At 37.8% G+C, this 20394-nt stretch overlaps 1 protein-coding gene across 4 annotated transcripts in view; it reads right to left on the bottom strand.

Annotated features, from left to right (window-relative positions):
- Positions 1 to 20394, bottom strand: part of slc12a4 (solute carrier family 12 member 4) — a 165176-nt gene that overhangs the window by 21398 nt on the left and 123384 nt on the right. For all 4 annotated transcript variants that reach the window (XR_006314143.1, XR_006314144.1, XM_043707018.1 and 1 more), the window contains exons 19-23: positions 17055 to 17224; positions 12571 to 12702; positions 12363 to 12470; positions 8944 to 9131; positions 6181 to 6314 (exon numbers count right to left, since the gene is read on the bottom strand). Coding sequence is in view for 2 of the 4 variants with exons in the window: in XM_043707018.1 (XP_043562953.1) it covers positions 6181 to 6314; positions 8944 to 9131; positions 12363 to 12470; positions 12571 to 12702; positions 17055 to 17224 (732 nt within the window). In the remaining 2 variants the exon portion in view is untranslated. The remainder of the gene's footprint in view (positions 1 to 6180; positions 6315 to 8943; positions 9132 to 12362; positions 12471 to 12570; positions 12703 to 17054; positions 17225 to 20394) is intronic.

The raw sequence follows: 20394 nt of genomic DNA, 5'->3' as shown, positions 1-20394 counted from the left end.
ATAGTTAGGTCAGGATCACGGTGAAGCAGACTGGGATCACATTTAATTAGGTCAGGATCACAGTGAACCAGACTGGGATCACGGATAGTTAGGTCAGGATCACGGTAAAGCAGACTGGGATCACATTTAATTAGGTCAGGATCACAGTGAACCAGACTGGGATCACGGATAGTTAGTCTCCTCCGACCTATCACCCTCACCTTGACCTCTTTCCACCTATCACATTTCCAACGCCCCTCCTCCAAGTCCCTCCTCCCTACCTTTTATCTTCTCCTGCTGAACACTCTCTGCTCATTCCTGAAGAAGGGCCTGTGCCCGAAATGTCGAATCTCCTGTTCCCTGGATGCTGCCTGACCTGCTGTGCTGTTCCAGCAATAAAGTTTCAACTTTGATCTCCAGCATCTGCAGACCTCACTTTCTCCACTTAGAATAGAATCAAATTAAAAAGAAACAACATCTTACATTTGAAAAAATATTTAATGACTTGAAATTTGGAAACTTAATTAAATGTAAACCCATTTCCACAAATTAGTTTATTTGGCCTTTCAAAATTAACTTATCCCATTGCCAGGATGATATCTGCAGACTGCAATGTGCACTTAGCATACAATTCACAGCGTAGACTATACATCAAATTAATTATAGATATAAAAGCAGCCAAAAAGCCATGTCGGAAGACAGCAGATGGAAGTTTACTTTTTAAAGAATGTCTTCATGGGATGTGGGCACTGCTGGCAAGACCAGCTCTTGTTCTCGGTCACTAATTTTCTTTCAATAGAGTGCCTTGCTAGGCCAAATCTGTGGGTAGTTAAGAGTCAACCACATGGTTGGGGCTGGAGTCAAAGCAGGCCAGATTGGCCTAGGACAGCAGATTTCCTTCCTTAAAATACACTGAACCAGAAGGTCTTTTACAATAGTCAATATTGGCTTTCAAGGTCACCAGTACGGAGACTAGCTTTATTTTCAATACTTAACAATGGAATTTGAATTCCACCAGATTTTGTGTCAGGATTTAAACCCAAGTCACCACAGCATTAGCTTGCGTCTCTGCATTACTAGTCCAGTGACATTACCACTATACCATCAAATTCATATCAATATTAACATTTTCAGGTACAGTTGGCTCTGCTATAATGTGCATTTCTTCAACGTGAATTGGTTATAACGTGATTGAAGAATTTAGACCATTAGTTCTGGAACACGAACTTTCCTTACCTGTATTGGCTATAATGCAATTATGGTCCCGTTGGTTTAAATGATGCTGCTACCAGGCAAATTTCTTTTTTTATAACATGGGATCGCATGGGAATGGAATGATCACGTTATATCAGAACAGATTGTACTCTGGGACGATTTTACATTAGACACAGTTACACTACAACCTGTGTGAAGCCCAGCTATGAGGGAATATCCAACTGCTCTCAGGTCATGTCTTCAATGCATTCCAGACTTAGTATAAGTTGTAACTCTGAAACTAGAGTACAATTGTTCATTATTTGTGTTGTAGTGGGCCATCACCTAAAGTTGATAAAATGGCCGCTTGTGGCTTTTTCTTATCAAACACAAAATGGATTATTCGTAGAAAGAAACATTAGGGAAGTTAATCAGGTTACTATGAACAGGCAGTTCTAAACATATAAGAATTCTAATAAGGGTAATTTTTGAAAGGCTTAGTTTAGCCACAGTGCCAAGTTTGTTATTTCATGAAAAGTGGAAGGAAATATCTGATCCTACAGTATTCTGAATTTTTACTTTTAGATAATTGTGGAGAAAACCAAATGGCCCTTCAAGCCTGCTCTTCTACCCAACAAGGTCATAGCTGATCTTTTCATGACCTCAGCTCCACTTAGCTGCCCTCTCACCCTAACCCTTAATTCCTTTACTGTTCAAAAAACTTTCAAAAAACATTTACTGAACAGTGTCAACTACTTTACTGGGCAGGGAATTCCAGATTCACAACCCTCTGGGTGGAGAAGTTCCTCCTCAATTCAGTCCTAAATCTGCTCCCCCTAATTTTGCGGCTATGCCCTCTTGTCCTAGTTTCACCTGCCAGTGGAAACATCCTCTCAACATCTATCTTGTCTATTCCCTTCATAAATTTTACATGTTTCTATTAGAACTCCCCTCATTCTCCTAAATTCCAATGAATATAATCCCAGTCTACTCAATCTCTCCTCATAAGCCAACACCCTCAACTCCGGAACCTCATCTTCACCCCTCCAGTGCCAGTCCATCCTTTCTTAAGAAAGGAGACCAAAACAGTACTCCAAAGGTATGGCCTCACCAGCACCCTGTACAGCTGTAACTTAACCTCCCAACATAAACTCAATCCCTTTAACAATGAAGGACAAAATTCCATTTGCCTTCCTAATTACTTGTAGTACCTGCAGACCAACCCTCTGATTCATGCACAAGGACACCCAGGTCCCTCTGCATAGCAGCATGCTGCAACCTTTTACCATTTAAATAATAGTCCTTTACTTCACATTTATTAACATTATATTCCATTTGCCAGACCTTTGCCCACTCAATTAAAGTATCTATGTTCATCTGCAAAGCTTCACGATTCTCTGCACACTTTGCTCTCCACTCCTCTTGCATCATCTGCAAACTCTGATAAAGTACATGTGGTCTCCAACTCCAAATCATCTATATAAATTGTGAATAGTTGCAGTCCCAACACTGATTCCTGAAGTACACCATTGATTGCCAACCAGAACAGCACTCATTTATTCCCACTCTTTGCTTCCTGTTAGTCAACCAATCCACTATCTATATTAATACTTTACATGTAACACCATGCATCTTTATCTTATGCAACAGCTTCTTGTGCGGCACCTTGTCGAACGCCTTTTGGAAATTGAGGTACACCACATCTACTGGGTCTCCATTGTCCACCTTGCTCATAATGTCTTCATATTATTCTGAAAGATTAGTTAAGCATGACCTGCCCTTCATGAACCCATGCTGTGTCTGCCCAACAGGAGAATTTCTATCTAGATACCCTGCTATTTCTTTCTTGATAATAGACTCGAGCATCTTCCCCACGACAGAGATTAAGCTAACTAGTCTATAATTCCCTATCTTTTGTCTACCATCTTGTTTCAACAGAGATTCACATTTGCTGTTTTATAACTTGCTGGAATTACCCCAGAATCCAGCAGGTTTTGGAAAACTACCACAAGTGCACTTGCTATTTCTCCTGCCATCTCTTTTAGTAACCTTGCATCAGGGCCAGGAGACTTGTCTATCCTTAGCTCTATTTGCTTGCCCAATACGGCCTCTTCCATGATAATGACCATTTCCAGGTCTTCACTTACCTTTGTCTGTGTCACTTAGAGTCATAGAGATGTACAGCATGGAAACAGACCCTTTGGTCCAAATCGTCCATACTGACCAGATATCCCAACCCAATCTAGTCCCACCTGCCAGCACCCGGCTCATATCCCTCCAAACCCTTCCTATTCATATACCCATCCAAATGCCTCTTAAATGTTGCAATTGTACCAGCCTCCACCACTTCCTCTGGTAGCTCATTCCATACATGTACCACCCGCTGTGTGAAAAAGTTGCCCTGTAATCTCTTTTATATCTTTCCCCTCTCTCCCTAAACCTATGCCCTCATATAATTCGTGTCATCCACTGTGAAGACCGATACAAAATACCTATTCAATGCGCCTGACCATTTCATCATATCCCATAATTAAATGCCCCTTCTCATCCTCTAAAGGACCAATTTTACTTTAGCCACTCTTTTTCTTTTTATATATGATTGGAAAGTTTTGCTATCTTTATATTCTGAGCTACTTTTTTTCCTCATGTTCTATCTTTCTGTTCTTTATAGCTCTTTTTATGGCTCTGTTGCCCTTTAAAACATTCCCAATTTTCTAGTTTCCACTGATCTTGGCCCCTTTTTATGCCTTGTCTTTCAATTTGATAGCCTCCCTTATTTCCTTAGACACCCATGGCAGATTACCTCTTTTCCTACAGTCCTTCCTTTACACTGGAATATACTTCTGCTGAGCACTTTGAAGAAATTGCTTTGGAAGCCCTCCATTGTTCAACTGTCCCACCATAAAATCTTTGCTTCCAGTCTACTTTAGCCAACTGCTCCCTTATCCTATTGTAGTGTCCCTTGTTTAAGCACAGGACCCTGGTATTGGATTTTATTTTCACATTCTCCATCTATATTCTAAATTCTACCATACTGTGAGCGCTCCTTCCAAGAGGATCTCTAACTATGAGGTCATTAATTATTCCTATCTCATTACTCAGTACAGATCTGGGAACAGATGAAGGAGAAAGCAATCCATTACATACTGTTCAAGAAAACTATCGTGGATACACTCTTCCTCAAGACTACCCTGATCGAGCTGGTGAAGATGTGGTTATGTTCCCTGATTATGTCCCCTGGATATGTGTAGAATTTAAACAAGCTTTGTTCAATGGCTTGGTAAAATTGTAAAGTGGTTAAATTTCACTCAACAGTGGAATTTGAATAGATGCTTTTATTAAGAAAATATAATTAGTAAAGGGAAGTGTTTAAGAGTAAAGATTTTAATTAAACAGACGAGGTTAAAATCAACTTATAGCATATAAATAACTGGTGTCGTAAACTGCAGTTGCAAGTCAGAAGGACTTGTATTTGATCTCTCAGGTTGAAGTGAGAGAGGGGTTGTTCTCAAATGGTCATCTGCGTCACAGTAATTTTATGTTTGAGTTGATTTTAAAGACTTTATAACAATTGTTAGAAATTAAATCTCCTTTCTTATCTGCCATGCTGACATTAGTACAGAATTTGGAACAGTTCTTAGTGAAAAGCAACTAAATAAGTTATTGGTAAATAATGCAGTGTGGAGAAAGTGAGGACTGCAGATGCTGGAGACCAGAGTTGAAAAATGTGATGCTGGAAAGACACAGCAGGCCCGCAGCATCAGAGCAGGAGGAGAATCGACGGTTTGGGCATAAGCCCTTCTTCAGGGTCTCTGAAGGACTTATGCCCGAAACATTGATTCTCCTGCTCCTCGGATGCTGCCTGGCCTGCTGTGTTTTTCCAGCATCACATTTTTCAAATAATGCAGTGTAGCTAGCAGATATCCTGGAAAGAATAAAATGGTCAGAAGCATTGTAAGATTCCAAAGACAGTTGATAGAGCTATCTTGTAGACATCATGAGTTTATGGGAAGACCTAGGGCTATCGATACCTAGGGCTAGTTGGCAATCATTGTTTATATGTTTACTGGATTGGATTTATAGATTAGGAAGATGTGGCTAACTATGATATCAATGTTGCATGTAATGTAATACAAAAGGGATAAAAATATTGTATTTTGTTGGGAAACTCAGAACATCATTGACTTCAGATCTGAGCTATAGTTAAACGTGCAACTGGGCCCAACATGAAAGCCAATTTCAGTGTGATCTCTGGCCTCTCCCACATATGTGGCAAAAGGTATCTGAATAAAAATCTCCTTTACTATGGAACACAGAATTTAAGACTTTTTTTTGATATTTTTTCCTACAACAGTCTGCAACCAAACTTAAAGAAATCCATAGAATGTAATATAAATAAAATGGTCAGCGGCTGAAAAGTGGTCAGAGTAACCAAGTAAAAATTTCAAACGAGTAGCAGCAAAGCACCACTGAAGTTGGAGTTGACTTGAATGCAGTACAGGCACTTTCTTCAGTTTAAGAAATCCAAGATGAAAGTGAAAACAAGTGGACAGTGAATATTAGAAATTAGGGAAACAAACCTTGGCATTTGAATCATCTACGTGGATAAGCAATTTTTGAAAACAATAACATTAATCACTGGCAAAACTCAGCAGATCTGGCAGCATCTTTGGGAAGATAGCAGAGTTAACGTGGATGACTCTTGTTTGAAGGCTAGTTTGGCAGACTTCACTTAGACAGCATACTGTGTCCAGTCAATTTTCTATTCAAGCATAGAACATCCAGTTAATTATCTTTTGATTTCTAAATAACACAATCTGGAAAAACAGATCACTGGAACCTTTTAGAAAATCTTCTGAGGGAAAAAACCTAAATTGTTCAGATGTTAAAAATACAGCTCTGATCAGTTTAGACATGAAGAACCTCGACTAGAATGATGATGATTTATTATTTGGAAAGCCATTTTTGCAAGACTATTTGCGGAAAGGATGTTACACAAAAGGATACAGTTTTCATCTCCATCTTGATTTTTTGGTGGTCCAGGCATGTTTAGCAAAACCAGTCTGGCATCGTGAGACTTATTTACAATGACTTCATTCAGTTTCACTGCTGTGTGCATTCTCCTTACGTTTGACTGGTCCCTGAAAAAAGGTAACCAACATCTGAGTTCAACACATTAGAAAGAATGCTAATGACATCAAGTTATGATAAAGTTAAGAAATTATTTCAGCTAATAACAACCACAGTACTGGAGACTGCAGTCAAACTGTATAAACGCAAGTTGGTTGGAACCATCAGAAATTATAGTGTCTTTAGAATAACCACCAAAACCTTGGTCAAAGTGATAGGTTAAGGAGGACAGTGAGGGGAGAAAGACAGCAAGGTGTAGGGAGGTTATTCCAAAGTTTACAGCCTAGACAACTGATGACATGGATGTCAATGGCGGAGCAAATAAAGTTGAGGCGGTTATGGGACCAGAAATTGAGAAGTACCAGTACCTCAATTGTTTGGCTGCAGAAAATTTTAAGAAAAGAACAATGCCAAAGAGTGACTGGAACACAAGTTGTTGCTTGATCAAGGGCCAACGTAGGTCAGTGAACAGAGTGACATTAAGGGGGAAAAAAAGACTTGGCAAGGACATGGGCAGCAGAATTTTGGATAATCTCAGGTTTGTGGAGGTGGAATATGGGAGAGCAGCCAGGAGTGCATTAGAATAGTCAAGTCTGGAGATAATAAATGAACGAGTATTTCAGTTACAGATGAGTGAATATAGAGTGGTCATCAGATGCTGATACAGAGATAAAAACCGATGCATTTAATGGTGAAGTTTATTACATACTCAAATGTGACACCAAGTTAACAAACTGATTAGCTGTTTCTCAGACTGCTACTAGGGAAATGGATGACAGTTAGTAGCTGGAGACAGAGTTTGGAGTATGCCCAAAATCAATGGTTTAAGTATTCCTAATACTTAATTGAAAACAATTTCTGTTCAGCCAGCACTGGACGCGAGCAATGTGATAATTTAGCAACATTGGAAGAGGGAGGTGAGAGATACTGTCAGAATACCGTACATGTGAAAACCATTGCTGTGTATATTTCACCATGTTTCTATTAAATATTTATGGAAGGCAAGAGGCCGATTGATAACATTCAAATTATTTGGGTGGGGTAAATTCTGCTCATAGGAAAAAGGTCAAAGCAGAACTCCAGAACATATTGGTTTTGTTTTTGCGAAATTCAGATGACTTCAGTCAATGTAAAGCTCCAAGAGATATAATTAAGGAAAATAAATTAGAGCAATGTAACTGCAGATTCAGTGAATCACCCTCTTAACTTTCTAATGGAGCAGCAAGTAGCACTGACTTGAGGTGTCAGCTAACCTTAAAAAAACTCCAAAATAACAATGCTTCCATGATATTCATAAGCCAAGTACAAATATGCCAATTCCCATTCAGAAGCACTAACAACAAATAAAATTTGGTCTTATTCCAAAAACTTAAATAAGTGGTAACATGTTATTGGCACTTTATAAATTTTTCTAGTTTTGAAATGTTTATTAATTGATCAAATTATTGTGCATTAATTGAAATATTGTGGTTGTCTTAGGAACCCTATTGAAGAAATGTAAATAAAATAAAAAGGTGTCAATATTCTAAATATTACCTGAAATGAGAGGTGTGAAACTAATCCTTTTTTTCAGGAAAACCAGGAAGAATAAGGGATGAGCTGATGGAGATGTTCATGATTACACTGATAACTATATAAAGATAAACAGTGATGCATGGGGTTCTTTGAGCCAGGAGTTCAAGGTTCAAGTTGCACTAGCTATGGAGGTGTGTCATAACATGTCCACACAGGTGGATTAAAACTGAGTGATGGATTGTTTTTCAGCAAGGTGGTAAGTAGGAACCCAGGTTTAGATAAATAATCAAACAGTAAATTAGAGCTCAGATATTTTTCCATACTAATATTAAAAATAGAATTCAGATATTAACTATTGCTGATGTGGAGTACAGAAATATTATTTACAGAGACCTAGACAATTGTTTATAAGGAGTAAAATATTAGATCATGAGAACAAGGTAGTGTGATTGAAAGAAGAGACTTATGAAAGAAAAGGCAAGCCTAGACTGGATAAACTGAATGGCATGTTTCTATACTATAATCTTCTGTAATTCTACCTCCCAGCCATAAAATAACCTGGCGACAAGCTATTCTCAAATTACTCAAAGTTACAACTTGACTAACTGACCAAACATCAACCACTAAAACAGGGCAATGGCTTATAACTTCGCATTCTAGAATTCAAGGACCAATGAATGAAGAAAGCAAACCAACAAATCAAATCAATGCATCATGGTTAATGTGACAATTCCTCTATTTCCACAATCAGTGTTCCAGTAATTAACTTATAAACTGAACTATGGGTTGAAATCACATTTGGCAAGTGCAGTTTACAGTTTCGCAAGAGTCACGTGATGGCAGTTTAAAAAAAAACTAGGTTCCAGTGCAACCACAGTAATCAAACTTTATACAATGACTAGTCTATAAAATTTGGTGTCACTATTGAACAATATAATTTAATGACTTTGATACTATTAGCAGGTTTAGGAATACTAACAAAAGAATGGTTGTTCCTCACAATTCTAAATGATCAGCCAGGGAAAAAAAGGTATAACTAGCTGATGGTTCAACAATACATTAAGAGGAAACTTAACATTTATAATTCACATAAATAGTCTCCCAAGGGACAGGACTGACACTTACGGTTTAATACTGATTAATTCTCTGAAACTGTTTGGTGTGGCGGCTCGAGTGCGATTTCTTTCAGACTCGCATTTTTCTTTTGTCCATGTCATCTGTATTCTGTCAGGGTAAACATGTATCTCCTCTTCTTCATCCGAGTAAACAATTCCTTGATGAATTATTGAATTCCTGTCCTTTACTAATTGAGCCTGGAAGTAAGCAAGCAAAATGGAATTTCTAACTATATTTGCTTTTAATTCATTCGGAGGAATAGGCATTGCTGGCAAGGTCAGCGTTTACTCCTATTGCTAAATGCTTGCAAGAGGTCATGGAAGGTTGTGTCTTGAAATGTTGCATGTACACCCAGAATTCTAAGTTAAGGGGAGATATTGGTCAGGGACAGAGTTTGGGGATTTCAGGTTTTGGAATCAGTGACAGGTGAAAGGCCAGCAATATAATTAAATCAGGAAAGTGCATGACTGAAGACAACAACTAGCAGATGGCTGGGTTCCTATATGACCATTTGCCTTGCTATTTTAGGTGGCTAAAAGGTTTGCAGGGTGTTCTTGAAGCTACCATAAAGTTACATTATGTCTTACACCCACAATTGTGCATTGGTAGTGCATGAAATTAATATTTAAGGTGGTGGATAATGTGCCAGTTAAGCATGTGAACTGTATTATTGAGTGTTTAGAGAGTTTGTTTAGAGATGTATACTGGCTTTCTGAAATAGAACACAGTTAATTGCTTTGCCTTGAATTGTGTTACTTTCCTTTGCATTTGGAGATACACTTAACTAAATGTGTGGAGAAAGCGCCTTCACAGTCATAACTTTTGTCTTGTAAATAATTGTAGGGAGTCAGATGCTGAATCACATATAACAGAGTTTGCAGCCTTTGACATGCAGTTTTAGCAACAGTTTTGGCATGTCTAGTGCAGACAGACCTCTCGTCAATGGTGATGTCATTGAATATAGAGATAAGATGGTTATAGCTGCTCTTAATGGATGATGGTCATTGCTGGGCACTTGGGTATGATATCACAACATCCATTGTTCACAGGTCAGCAGTTAGAAGGTAGATATGATAGGCCATGAAGTTACAGCTTGTGAAGGATTGCAATTCTGTTGCTGATGGTAATGATACAAACTTCAGTCCTATTATAAAAGTGTTTCCATGACAGTTTAATGAATTTTGAAAAACTGTATTTTAAAGGTTATCTTTGTAAAAACAAGAAACTAAGTTTAGTTGGAATTGTGGATTCAATTCCTCCATTATCCCTAGAGGAAACAACAGATGACAAGGCCAGACACTAACGACACATGGAATTCAATTAATGCCCACAAATCTAAATACAGATCGTTGCTTTCTGGAGGTCTGATTGCTTCTGACCTGAACATGTTTGCCCTGATTTGTTCAGTTGCCTGGGAATCAATCTTGCCACGTAGAAGGCCACTGTCATTGATCTGAGAAACCATGATCAATTATCATTCAGCCAGCCACTTGTTGCTTGCCAAATCTCTACTTATAATCAGTTCCTGGCTCTTGATCATCTGTAACTGGGCTTTCCTGACTGTTTGAACTAATTGCTATGTATATGTAAATAAAAAATTAAAACAACTAACATAATCATTATTGTTACCAGATCCATAATTAATCCACGATAAAGAGTACAGGCAAGCAGAGATATTTTACAATGGAATAGCCTGACTGTATGATGCTAGCAATAGGAATCCTGCATTTTTACCAAAAGCCAAGGTAGACAGACAGGAATTTTGTATTATAGGATTGTGCTCAGAGCCTAATGCCAACTTCTCAATCTAATAGCTGTACTCCAATAAAAGGAGCCTGACCTCTGGGTGTCACGAGGATCACAGACCCAAAATATATATGGCACAGATTAAGTGACCATGTATTTGAAACAAAGAGAACCTGGTTGGTTATTTGCATTCAAGGCTACACATTATATAGCAGTGGACAGCAATGATCTCAAGTCCTAGGGAAGTTACATTTCTGAAACAGAATGGTATAACATATGCAAAACATTGTGTTTGTTATAACCCAAAGTGCCATTGTCAGAATGGAAACAGAAACTGACGTTCGATTTTATTCATACATGCACCCTCATTACTCCCAGCCTTTTGCCCTTTGGAATCACAGAAGGAAAACAACGTATTATGATTGTAGAGTCTATAAACTACTCAATCAAGCTTGTTTGCAAGTGTAACTGCTCAGTTTGAGAAGCACCTGTACCTCAATTTGGAAACTAGAAAACACTTTGTTACTAATTACAATTACATAAAGGGTTTGAACCGAGAGCAGTCTCCATCAAGTAAACCACCTTTTTGTAAAGTCATTAAAATCAAGTGAGCAGGGCTTTCAACAAACAAAATATCTCACAGACAGACACCGTGGTTTGAATGCTGTAATATATCCAAATTAGATGAGGACCTGCATGCTTCTGAAGACAAAGATGTCATATCCACACCATATATCATCATTTAATATGGGGAATGATAAGTAAACACATTAAGGTAATTAGTTTAGCTTTGACTTCAGAACACAGATTCAAGCTTATGGTTCAGCAGAGCCCAGAGCTTAATTCAGAAGGTAGGACAGTTTATCCTAGCAGGAGAATCAAGTCATTTCAAGGGAACCAGTTATCTGAACAGCACTGGTCTCTAGTTAGGACAGCTAGGTTAGAAATTGTCACATCGTTAGAACTGAGAAAGTTCAAATCCAAAATTTAGAGACGTTCATCCCAGCAGACTCAAAGGAATCATTAAAAAATGGTCTCAACTATTAGGAGTGACATTTCTCTACGAGTGATTGTCTATAACAATGTACTATGACTGTAGCAATATCACACGGATGCAAAGGACGAAGGTTTCTTTTTCTGTCTCTGACTATTCTATCTAGAAATTAAATGGATACTGCTGGTGTTGTAACTTCATTTTGATGTTAATGTTAAGATCTTTCTAACTGCCTTCTAACTTCACGACTTTGTTGTTTATTTCTTCTTTTCTGTAATAAACTTACATTATATTGTTAAAGAAGATCTTCACCCTCAAAGTTTCAGTAACTAGCCATTATGTTAATTAACTGCAAAAATTAAAATATAATAATAATAATAATAATAATAATAATAATAATAATAATAACATATTGTCAAGTCAGGTTTCCTTCTAGGATCTGATTCGTCCAGTGTTGCCATCAGCTGAGATCATAATATTTTAAAGATATCTTCAAAGAGGTAGTTTGTTTCAAAATGTGACAGTCATGGAACAAGTTCAAAAACAAAACCAAAAATCAATAAACTTAGTTTGAGAATATTTATTGCCTACATAACGTGCCAGAACAGATGTGATAATTTACAAAATCTTTGTAGATCTGCACAGATCCAGAAACTTGACAAATTAGACTAAAGTTATTGCAGTTTACCTCTCTTTCTCGCTCAGTCTTCGATAGCCTCATTTGTCTTAACATCTGTGACCGTTGCTCCATCATAAGAGTCCTTTCATAAGTATAAGCTGAAATATCACTGCCGTGCTGAGAACAGAATGTGATGTTATTATTGTAAGTGTGTATTATTTTTATTAATAAAAAATGTTAATTCTGCAGACTGTGTCCTCCCAGGTTTGCTCCTTACCATTTCAACGACTTCAACTTCTGCTTCAATGCGCAGATGATAAAGAAATGTTGCAAGATCCTTTTTCATTTGAATACTATTGTCATCCATTTGGGCTACAGTGAAAATGCGCATTCTACATTTTTTCCAGACCTGTGCAGAATTACAAGCAAATCAGCTTTAATATCTGTGCAGCCACTGAAACAACATCCAAGAACACAAGACACTGAACATTATTTCCACAAAGGGGCTTGAATTCTGATAAAAAAGTAGAACACAACTTTCATTTCTCATCAGACAGTTGTACTTTTCATTTAAGAAGCATTTTTTAAAGTCAGACTAGTACACTGTGTTTTCCTTTTTAGACATCCCTGCATTTTGTACTTAACACAATGAATTTAAACACAACATTCCTTTTTCTCCCACTGCTTTTACAAAATATATTTCATATGATTTTTAAAAAATATATAAATTGTTGCCATGTTGTAGAATCCATATCAAGTGTAAAAACAGTATATTTTTATTTTATTGTGAACCTAAATGGGAAATGAACGGTTTTAAAAACCAGGAGTCATGGAAGGATTGCTGTTTTTTAAAAGCAAGTAACCTGACATCCATTTAAGTGTTGTTCACATAATTCCAGTTCAAGCAATAGTAGAAACTTAGGTGCTGGAGCAAGTGGGCTGTGTATCACTGGAGGCTTAACCAGCAACAAGTAACTGATTGATAAATGCTCACTAGACCAAAGCTCAATAGCAAAGGTCTCTGCCTGACAACATCTATGTGACTGCCTGGGAGAAGCTATCAGGTCGCTGCAAGGTGAGGAGCTGTCTCTTTTCTCTGTAGCAAAAACCAACTTAAGGCTGAAGAAAGCTGGTTTATTTTTTCCTCGGCAGTTGCACCTAGTGGTGGCTCTTACAAAGTCCAGACTTTTCCTCCACTCATCACACATGTGTTTCTTTTACTTGTTTGTGTGCGTTTTGTGTGTGCATGTGTGTGCGTTCGCATATGCATGAAAGGGGGTGTTTATAAGGGGATTAGAATTTTGACGTGTGGAATCATAAGTTGATGGTTCATAATTGGGCTTAGAGGAAACACAAAAGAAAGCAGTACTCCAGGTGGGGAAATAGCAGAATCAGATGATATTCAATTATGATTAAAGCAGCTTTATCATGAGGTGAAATTTAAGATAGAGATGGCACAGAGTGAGAAGAAAAGGGAGATCATAATGGAATTGATAAGAATGGGAATGAGAAAACTATAACTAGAATTGAGAAAAGTAAGGGAAGAGAGAAAATGTAAATACAAGTTTAAAATAATAATTGAAACAGGAGATATCAGGTGCAGGCTCTGGTGGGGTGAATGTGAGTCATAATTTGAAGTCCAATAAGGGAATGTTTAGAATTGCACAGGCCCTTCAGACCATTTGAGAAAATGGCTAGACAAATTAATTGGGCACAAGAGGATGGACATTGCTCATGCAGAGTTCATTGACAGGTAAAGCACAGGAAATTTACACTTCCCTGTGAGTGAAAGTTTGTTGGGATAACAATGCTATAAAAATAAACCACACTGACTGCAAATCAGTTCGTACCTGATCCACATAGGCAAATATTCTGTAATTTAAAGAAGCAGCCAGGCCAAACCTATACTGAATTTGAAAAGGTTAAGCAAAGTACTTTTGGCAGGTGGATTTGGACGTATGAAACCACATACGAAACTCTTAGAAAAACTATGTTCCGACAAGAATTTAAAAACCCATTACTTTCCATAATAATAACCCATGTTGAGGACCAAAGAGTTGCAACAGCTGGACAGGCAGCAATAATGGCTGATGATCATGAGCTAATCCAGATCATGAATGCGTTTTCCATTATCCACGCAAGTTTCAAAGGAATGCAAAAATGGGAAAGTGAAAGGAAGGCAAATAGCCAAGGTAAGGAATGAATAGCTGGGAACACTAAGGTCTCCTCCTCAAATCTGTAGGGAAAGTACTGAGGGTGGAGGTGAAAATTGGATGACAAGATGTTTTCATCACAAGATGACAGGACATATTCATTCAGAATGTTGGAAGTTGTGAAGAAAACCCATGGGACTTATTGTCTCTCATAAGAATCAGTCCCATAGGAGACTCATGCCTTATGAGGAAAATATCACAGAACAGATTGTAGCTTCAACCACAGCTTAAGAGACCAGAGATAAATACTGCTGTGAGTGTAAACAAAGTATATAGGTTAGATGAAAGATATGAAGGGCTTATCTAAAAGAGAAGCTAACCCCTTTTTCTTGAAGGAAGAATCCAAGCCCACAACTATGTGAGGAACTACAGGGGCTACTCAAACTCTTGGTGGAGAAGAATTTGGTTTTATCTTCAGAGAGTTCAATGAAAGTCAAAGTATTGACAAATGGGATAGATGGCGAGTATATCCTAGTTCCATTGTACTGGAGTATGTCTTCACTGGTGATAATCAGGGCAGTTAAGAAATTACCAACCAATGGAGTTGATTTACATTTGGGAAATGAGTTAACAGGAGTGAAATTTGTCTATGATCAAAGACAATTCAGTTGAGGCTAAAGAAACAAAAGTTGAAATTATAGATTCTATGTATCTTTATATAGTGTATAATGGGCAGAGTGATACCACAAGTAGATGTTATGATGAATGAAATTCTGTTTAAGCATTAGAATATTACAAAGTGCTTGGCATATCTTTGTTAACTGCAGCATGGAAAGCAGCTCCAGAGTTAAATAAGTTAGCACAGACAATTCACACTGAAGCTGAGAGTGAATGAGTTTTATAATATTGAAAACTAAGTTCTGATGAAAAACTGGAGATATGTTCACAGCCCCATGGACAAAAATTGGACAATTGTTCATCAAATAGTGGTACTGCCAGATATCGTGAAGACCTATTGAGATTAGCACATGAAATTTCTGTGATAGGGTACTTGAGAATACAGAGCATGCAGGCATCAATAAACAAGTATTTTACATGGCCAGGACTTCATAAAGATAAAGTGTAGTTGTGTAAAACATGTCAGATGGTTGGAAAACCTCAACATGCAATCAAACCAGCATCAATGATACCTATATCAAAAACCATTCAGTCTAGCGTTTGTGGATTGTGTAGGATGATTACTCAAAACAGGGCCTCAGTATATCCTTTTAATCATGGGTATGGCAAGCCAATTCCCGGAAGCTATTCTTTTAAGGGCAACTATAGCTAGGATAGTGATGGAAAAAAATAATGCAATTTCTTTTAAACTTGTGAAGGACTACCAATTGAGATAAAATTAGAACCCTTATCAGATGGTATGTCTAATGTTTTCTCAGAAATCATTAGCAGTTTGTGTGTAAAACAATTAAGTTAACTCCTTATCATCTGCGAACACAAGCAGCTTTGGAGAGATACCATCAGACTCTCAAAACTTTGACTGTAGCATGGTTTGACAAATACCTGTGGGACTGGGAGAAAGGATTAGCTTTCTTACTACTTGCTGCCAGGGATTCCTTAAATGAATTTACTGGACTTAGTCTACTTGAATTGATTTATAGTCATAAGATTAGAAGTCAACTGAACTTGACTAGAAAGAAATTTTTGAAGAAAAAGACAAGTTCTCAATGTTGGAATAATTGTCAATGTTTTCTGGAGACTGATGGGAGCATGTAAAGTAGGGCAAGAATATTTGAAAGTTTTACAAGTGAAAATGAAAGCATGAAGTGGTAAACATACAGCAAGTAGAATGTTTCAAGCAGGACATGCAGTATTGTTATGGTTGCTTTTGCAAGGTGAATCTCAAAGTAAAATTCAGTAGTCTACATACACAGTTAGTAAAGTGACTATCTGATAAATACTCTTGATTGCAGGAAGAAAAACCAGTTGTGACCTTAGGGAAGAGGATAAGGAGGAAAAAAAAAATTAAGGTTTGTGGAAGATGACAGATGACAAGACTGCAGTTGAAGATGAGATAGACAGTTAAATGAAATAGCAAATGCTACAGAGAGAAGGAAAAAAAAAAGTCAGTTACTATATTTTTAAAATAGACATGCACAATCAGACCATGTGGAGGCCCCCTGGTCTGCTACAGACAGCCTTTGGAGAAAGGCTGTAATGTTTGCCTTTTGACTTTGCTTCTTGTTTTTTCTGATCCATGATCATCCCGTGTATATCTGTAATGTAATATTTTTTATTAATTCCTCTATTCTGTAATTCAGGATTGGACCGAAGATGGCACCGTAAGTGGTGACTTATAAACTTTTCACTGTACTCATTTGAGTACATGTGACAATAAAGTTGATAAAGTTAATTCATTCATTGCCAAATTTCTCTTAGCATGTAGCAGACGGCTGGCATAAAATATAAGTTTGACACTAGTATCAGTTAGGTGATGTTTATAATTGTAGTTTGTATATAATTTATTTGGCCCTTTCAGATTTCAGTCTTTTATATTTCTACTTTTTGTCCACACACTACAAGATCCGTGTGCTTCATACATGAGTCATACCTTGTGTTGTCGAAGGAGGAATGGAAGCAGCATCAACATGCCTCCATCATGCACAATCCACCAAACGTCAATGTGGCCCTCAGTAAAGCGTTCATGGTTACTTGGGTAGAAAGAAACATTTTTTGGCACCAACAGGGCTAGATGGCCAGCTGTCGTGACTCTCACAGTGTCTAAAGAGTAGAATCAGTGTCATTGGCGTCAAAATACTTTCATTACCTCAAAATGAGAGCTGATCAGCAGTAGAAACCTGTTGAAAGCTCATGATAAATTGAGAGGCATGTATATATAGCGTTTCTCAAAAATACAGTCATACTAAAATTAACTCTAGGCAGGAAATAATAAAAAAACCAATTTATCTTGACAAGAATACAAGGTCGTGTTAAACATGAATTTGTTTGGTTAGCAAAATTTCAGCTACTGTTTAACTGTGTCACGCAAAATAACCTTTTCTCGTCTGACTACAAAGTGGTTACCTTCAGAAAGCAGTATGTGGTTCTTGTCAATTTGTTTAGCCTAAGTTTGCTATTTAGTCTTAAAATCCTTTAGACACCCAGCAGGCACCCGAACCAATTTGTTGATGAACAATCCATATTGCCAATTATCTTACTGTCAGACACATTCCAAACTTCCAATGACCTTCAAGATTAATCTCTGAAAATTGCTTGTTCACAGCTGTCAAAAAAGTTAACTGCTGTTCATCTGGATGAGGAAATACTTCTAGGTATATTGAAGGTTACTTCATATTTGTTAGTTCAAGCTAATGTTACATGTTAACAGGTACTCAAAAATTGTTGCAATTGATATTTCTCGCCAACATTTACTACCTACTTGAAGAGGCGATTACCTCCCCGGTGGTCAGTCATAGAGATGTACTGCATGGAAACAGACCCTTCAGTCCAACCCGTTCATGTCAACCAGATATTCTAACCTAATCTAGTCCCTTTGCCAACATTTGGCCAAAATCCCTCTAAACCCTCCTTATTCATATACCCATCCAGATGCCTGTTAAATGCTGTAATTGTACCAGCCTCCACCACTTCCTCTGGCAGCTCATTCAAGACATGCATCACCCTCTGTGTCAAAAGGTTGCCCCTTAGCTCCCTTTTAAAGCTTTCCATCTCATCTTAAACCTGTGTCCTCTAGTTTTGGACTTCCCCACTCCAAGGAAACGACCTTGGCTATTCACCCTAACCATGCCTCTCATGAATTTTTAAACCTCTATAAAGGTCACCCTCGGCTTCCAGTGCTCCAGGGAAAACAACTTCAGCCTATTCAGCTACACACCATATAGCTAAAACCTTTCAACCCTGGCAACATCCTTGTACATCTTTTGTGAACCCTCTCAAGTTACACAACATCTTTTCTATAGGAAGGAGACCAGAATTGTACACAATATTCCAAAAGTGGTAGAACCAATGTCCTGTGCGGCTGCAACATGACCTCCTAACTCCCACGCTCAATGCACTGACCAATAAAGGCAAGCATGCCAAATGCCTTCTTCATTATCCTGTCTAACTGGGACTCTACTTTCAAGGAACTATGAAAAATTTCAACTACTGTTTAACTGTGTCATGCAAAATAACCTTTTTTCATCTGACTACAAAGTGGTTACCTTCAGAAAACAGTATGTGGTTCCTGTCAATTTGTTTAGCATAAATTTGCTATTTAGCAGGCACTCGAACCAATTTGGGCAGCATTGGCTCAGTGGCTAGCACTGCTGCCTCGCATCACCAGGGACCCGGGTTCGATTCCATCCTCAAGCGACTTTCCATGTGGAGTTTGCACATTCTCCCAGTGTCTGCGTGGGTTTCCTCTCCTCTGGGTGCCCCGGTTTCCTCCCACTATCCAAAGGTGTGCAGGTTAGATGAATTGGCCATGCTAAATTGCTCATAGTGTTTAGGAATGTGTAGGCTAGGTGCATTAGTTAGGAGGAATGTAGAGTAATAGGTGTGGAAAGGGTTTGGGTGGGTTACTTTTCAGAGGGTCGGTGTGGACTTGTTGGACCAAATGGCCTGTATCGACACTGTGGGGATTCTTTGATTCTATGATTTTATATGAACAATCTCCAGGAACTTACCATTACATGTGTAAGTCCTGCCCTGATTTGCCTTTCCAAAATGCAGCACCTCACGTTTATCCAAATTAAACTCCATCTGCCACTCCTCAGCCCATTAGCCATCTGATTAAGGTCCTGATGTACTCTGATGCAACCTTCTTCGCTGTCCACTATACTTCCAGTTTTGGTGTCATCTGCAAACTTACTAACCATATCTCCTATAGTCACATCCAAATTATTCCTCTCCCATTTTGGGGCAAACGTATTCTTAACTTTATTTCTGATTTCTTGCCCATTTAGACCTTTCACATTACCTTAGTACCACTGCTTTGCTCCATCTCAAAAATGATTGCACTTTGTAAACTTCCCGTCCTGAGAGTTTTAACTGTTAAGAATATTGTAACACCATGCAACCATATTAATGCTTAAGTTCTGGGGTAATTTTACATGCTTGGCAACAGCACAATCTAAAAATTTGGATGCACACATTTTCATTTTGTGGTCAAAATGGAGGAGGGAAAAGCAGCATTTTTTTAAAATAATGGCCACTGAAAATAAATTTTCCACTTAAATATTATTGTTTGGCATCTGCCTCATGCTAAGTCCAAATTTTATATTGATACTTTTTTCACTTATTTGTGAAGTCCCAACAGTTACACAATATGAGACAGAATTCCCATCTTGGGAATAACTCTAAATCCGGGTTTGACAAGTTTTACAACTAGGTTTACAAAATGAAATCATAGTTCAGATACTAGTTTACATATTCAAATCACAAAAGAACTGGTAAGAACCAAAGCAAATGGGCAGCGCTAATAATGTTTTCTTTTAATATAGCCAGATATACGTAATGGTAAGTTTCCACCACATTGTTAACACAACCGAAAGTACTTTTAGCAAGTGTGTTAAGCAAAATTCAAGTAAAAAATACTTGGAAAACCATACAGTTTAAAAACATAAGAAACAGGAGGGGAAGGGAAAACCATTCCAGACAAAATTTATTAGACAAAATCTTTGGAGGAGATAACAAACAGGACAGATAAAGGGAAACATTTAGATGCAATATATTTGGATTTCCAAAAGGTGTTCAATAATGTACTGCATAGAAAATTAATTTATATGATAAGAGTTTGTGGTATTGCAGGTAACATAAATAAAGGATTTGCTAACCCATGGAAGACAGAATTGAAATAAGGATGGCAATCTGCAACTAGTAGACTGCCACAGGGATTAGTGGTGGGGTCAGAATTATTGCTTAAACTCAATACACTTGCTAAAAGTGCT

This window comes from Chiloscyllium plagiosum, chromosome 17 (assembly GCF_004010195.1).
Source record: "Chiloscyllium plagiosum isolate BGI_BamShark_2017 chromosome 17, ASM401019v2, whole genome shotgun sequence".
In the NCBI taxonomy this organism is placed as follows: domain Eukaryota; kingdom Metazoa; phylum Chordata; class Chondrichthyes; order Orectolobiformes; family Hemiscylliidae; genus Chiloscyllium; species Chiloscyllium plagiosum.
This window is presented reverse-complemented; position numbering and strand designations above follow the sequence as displayed.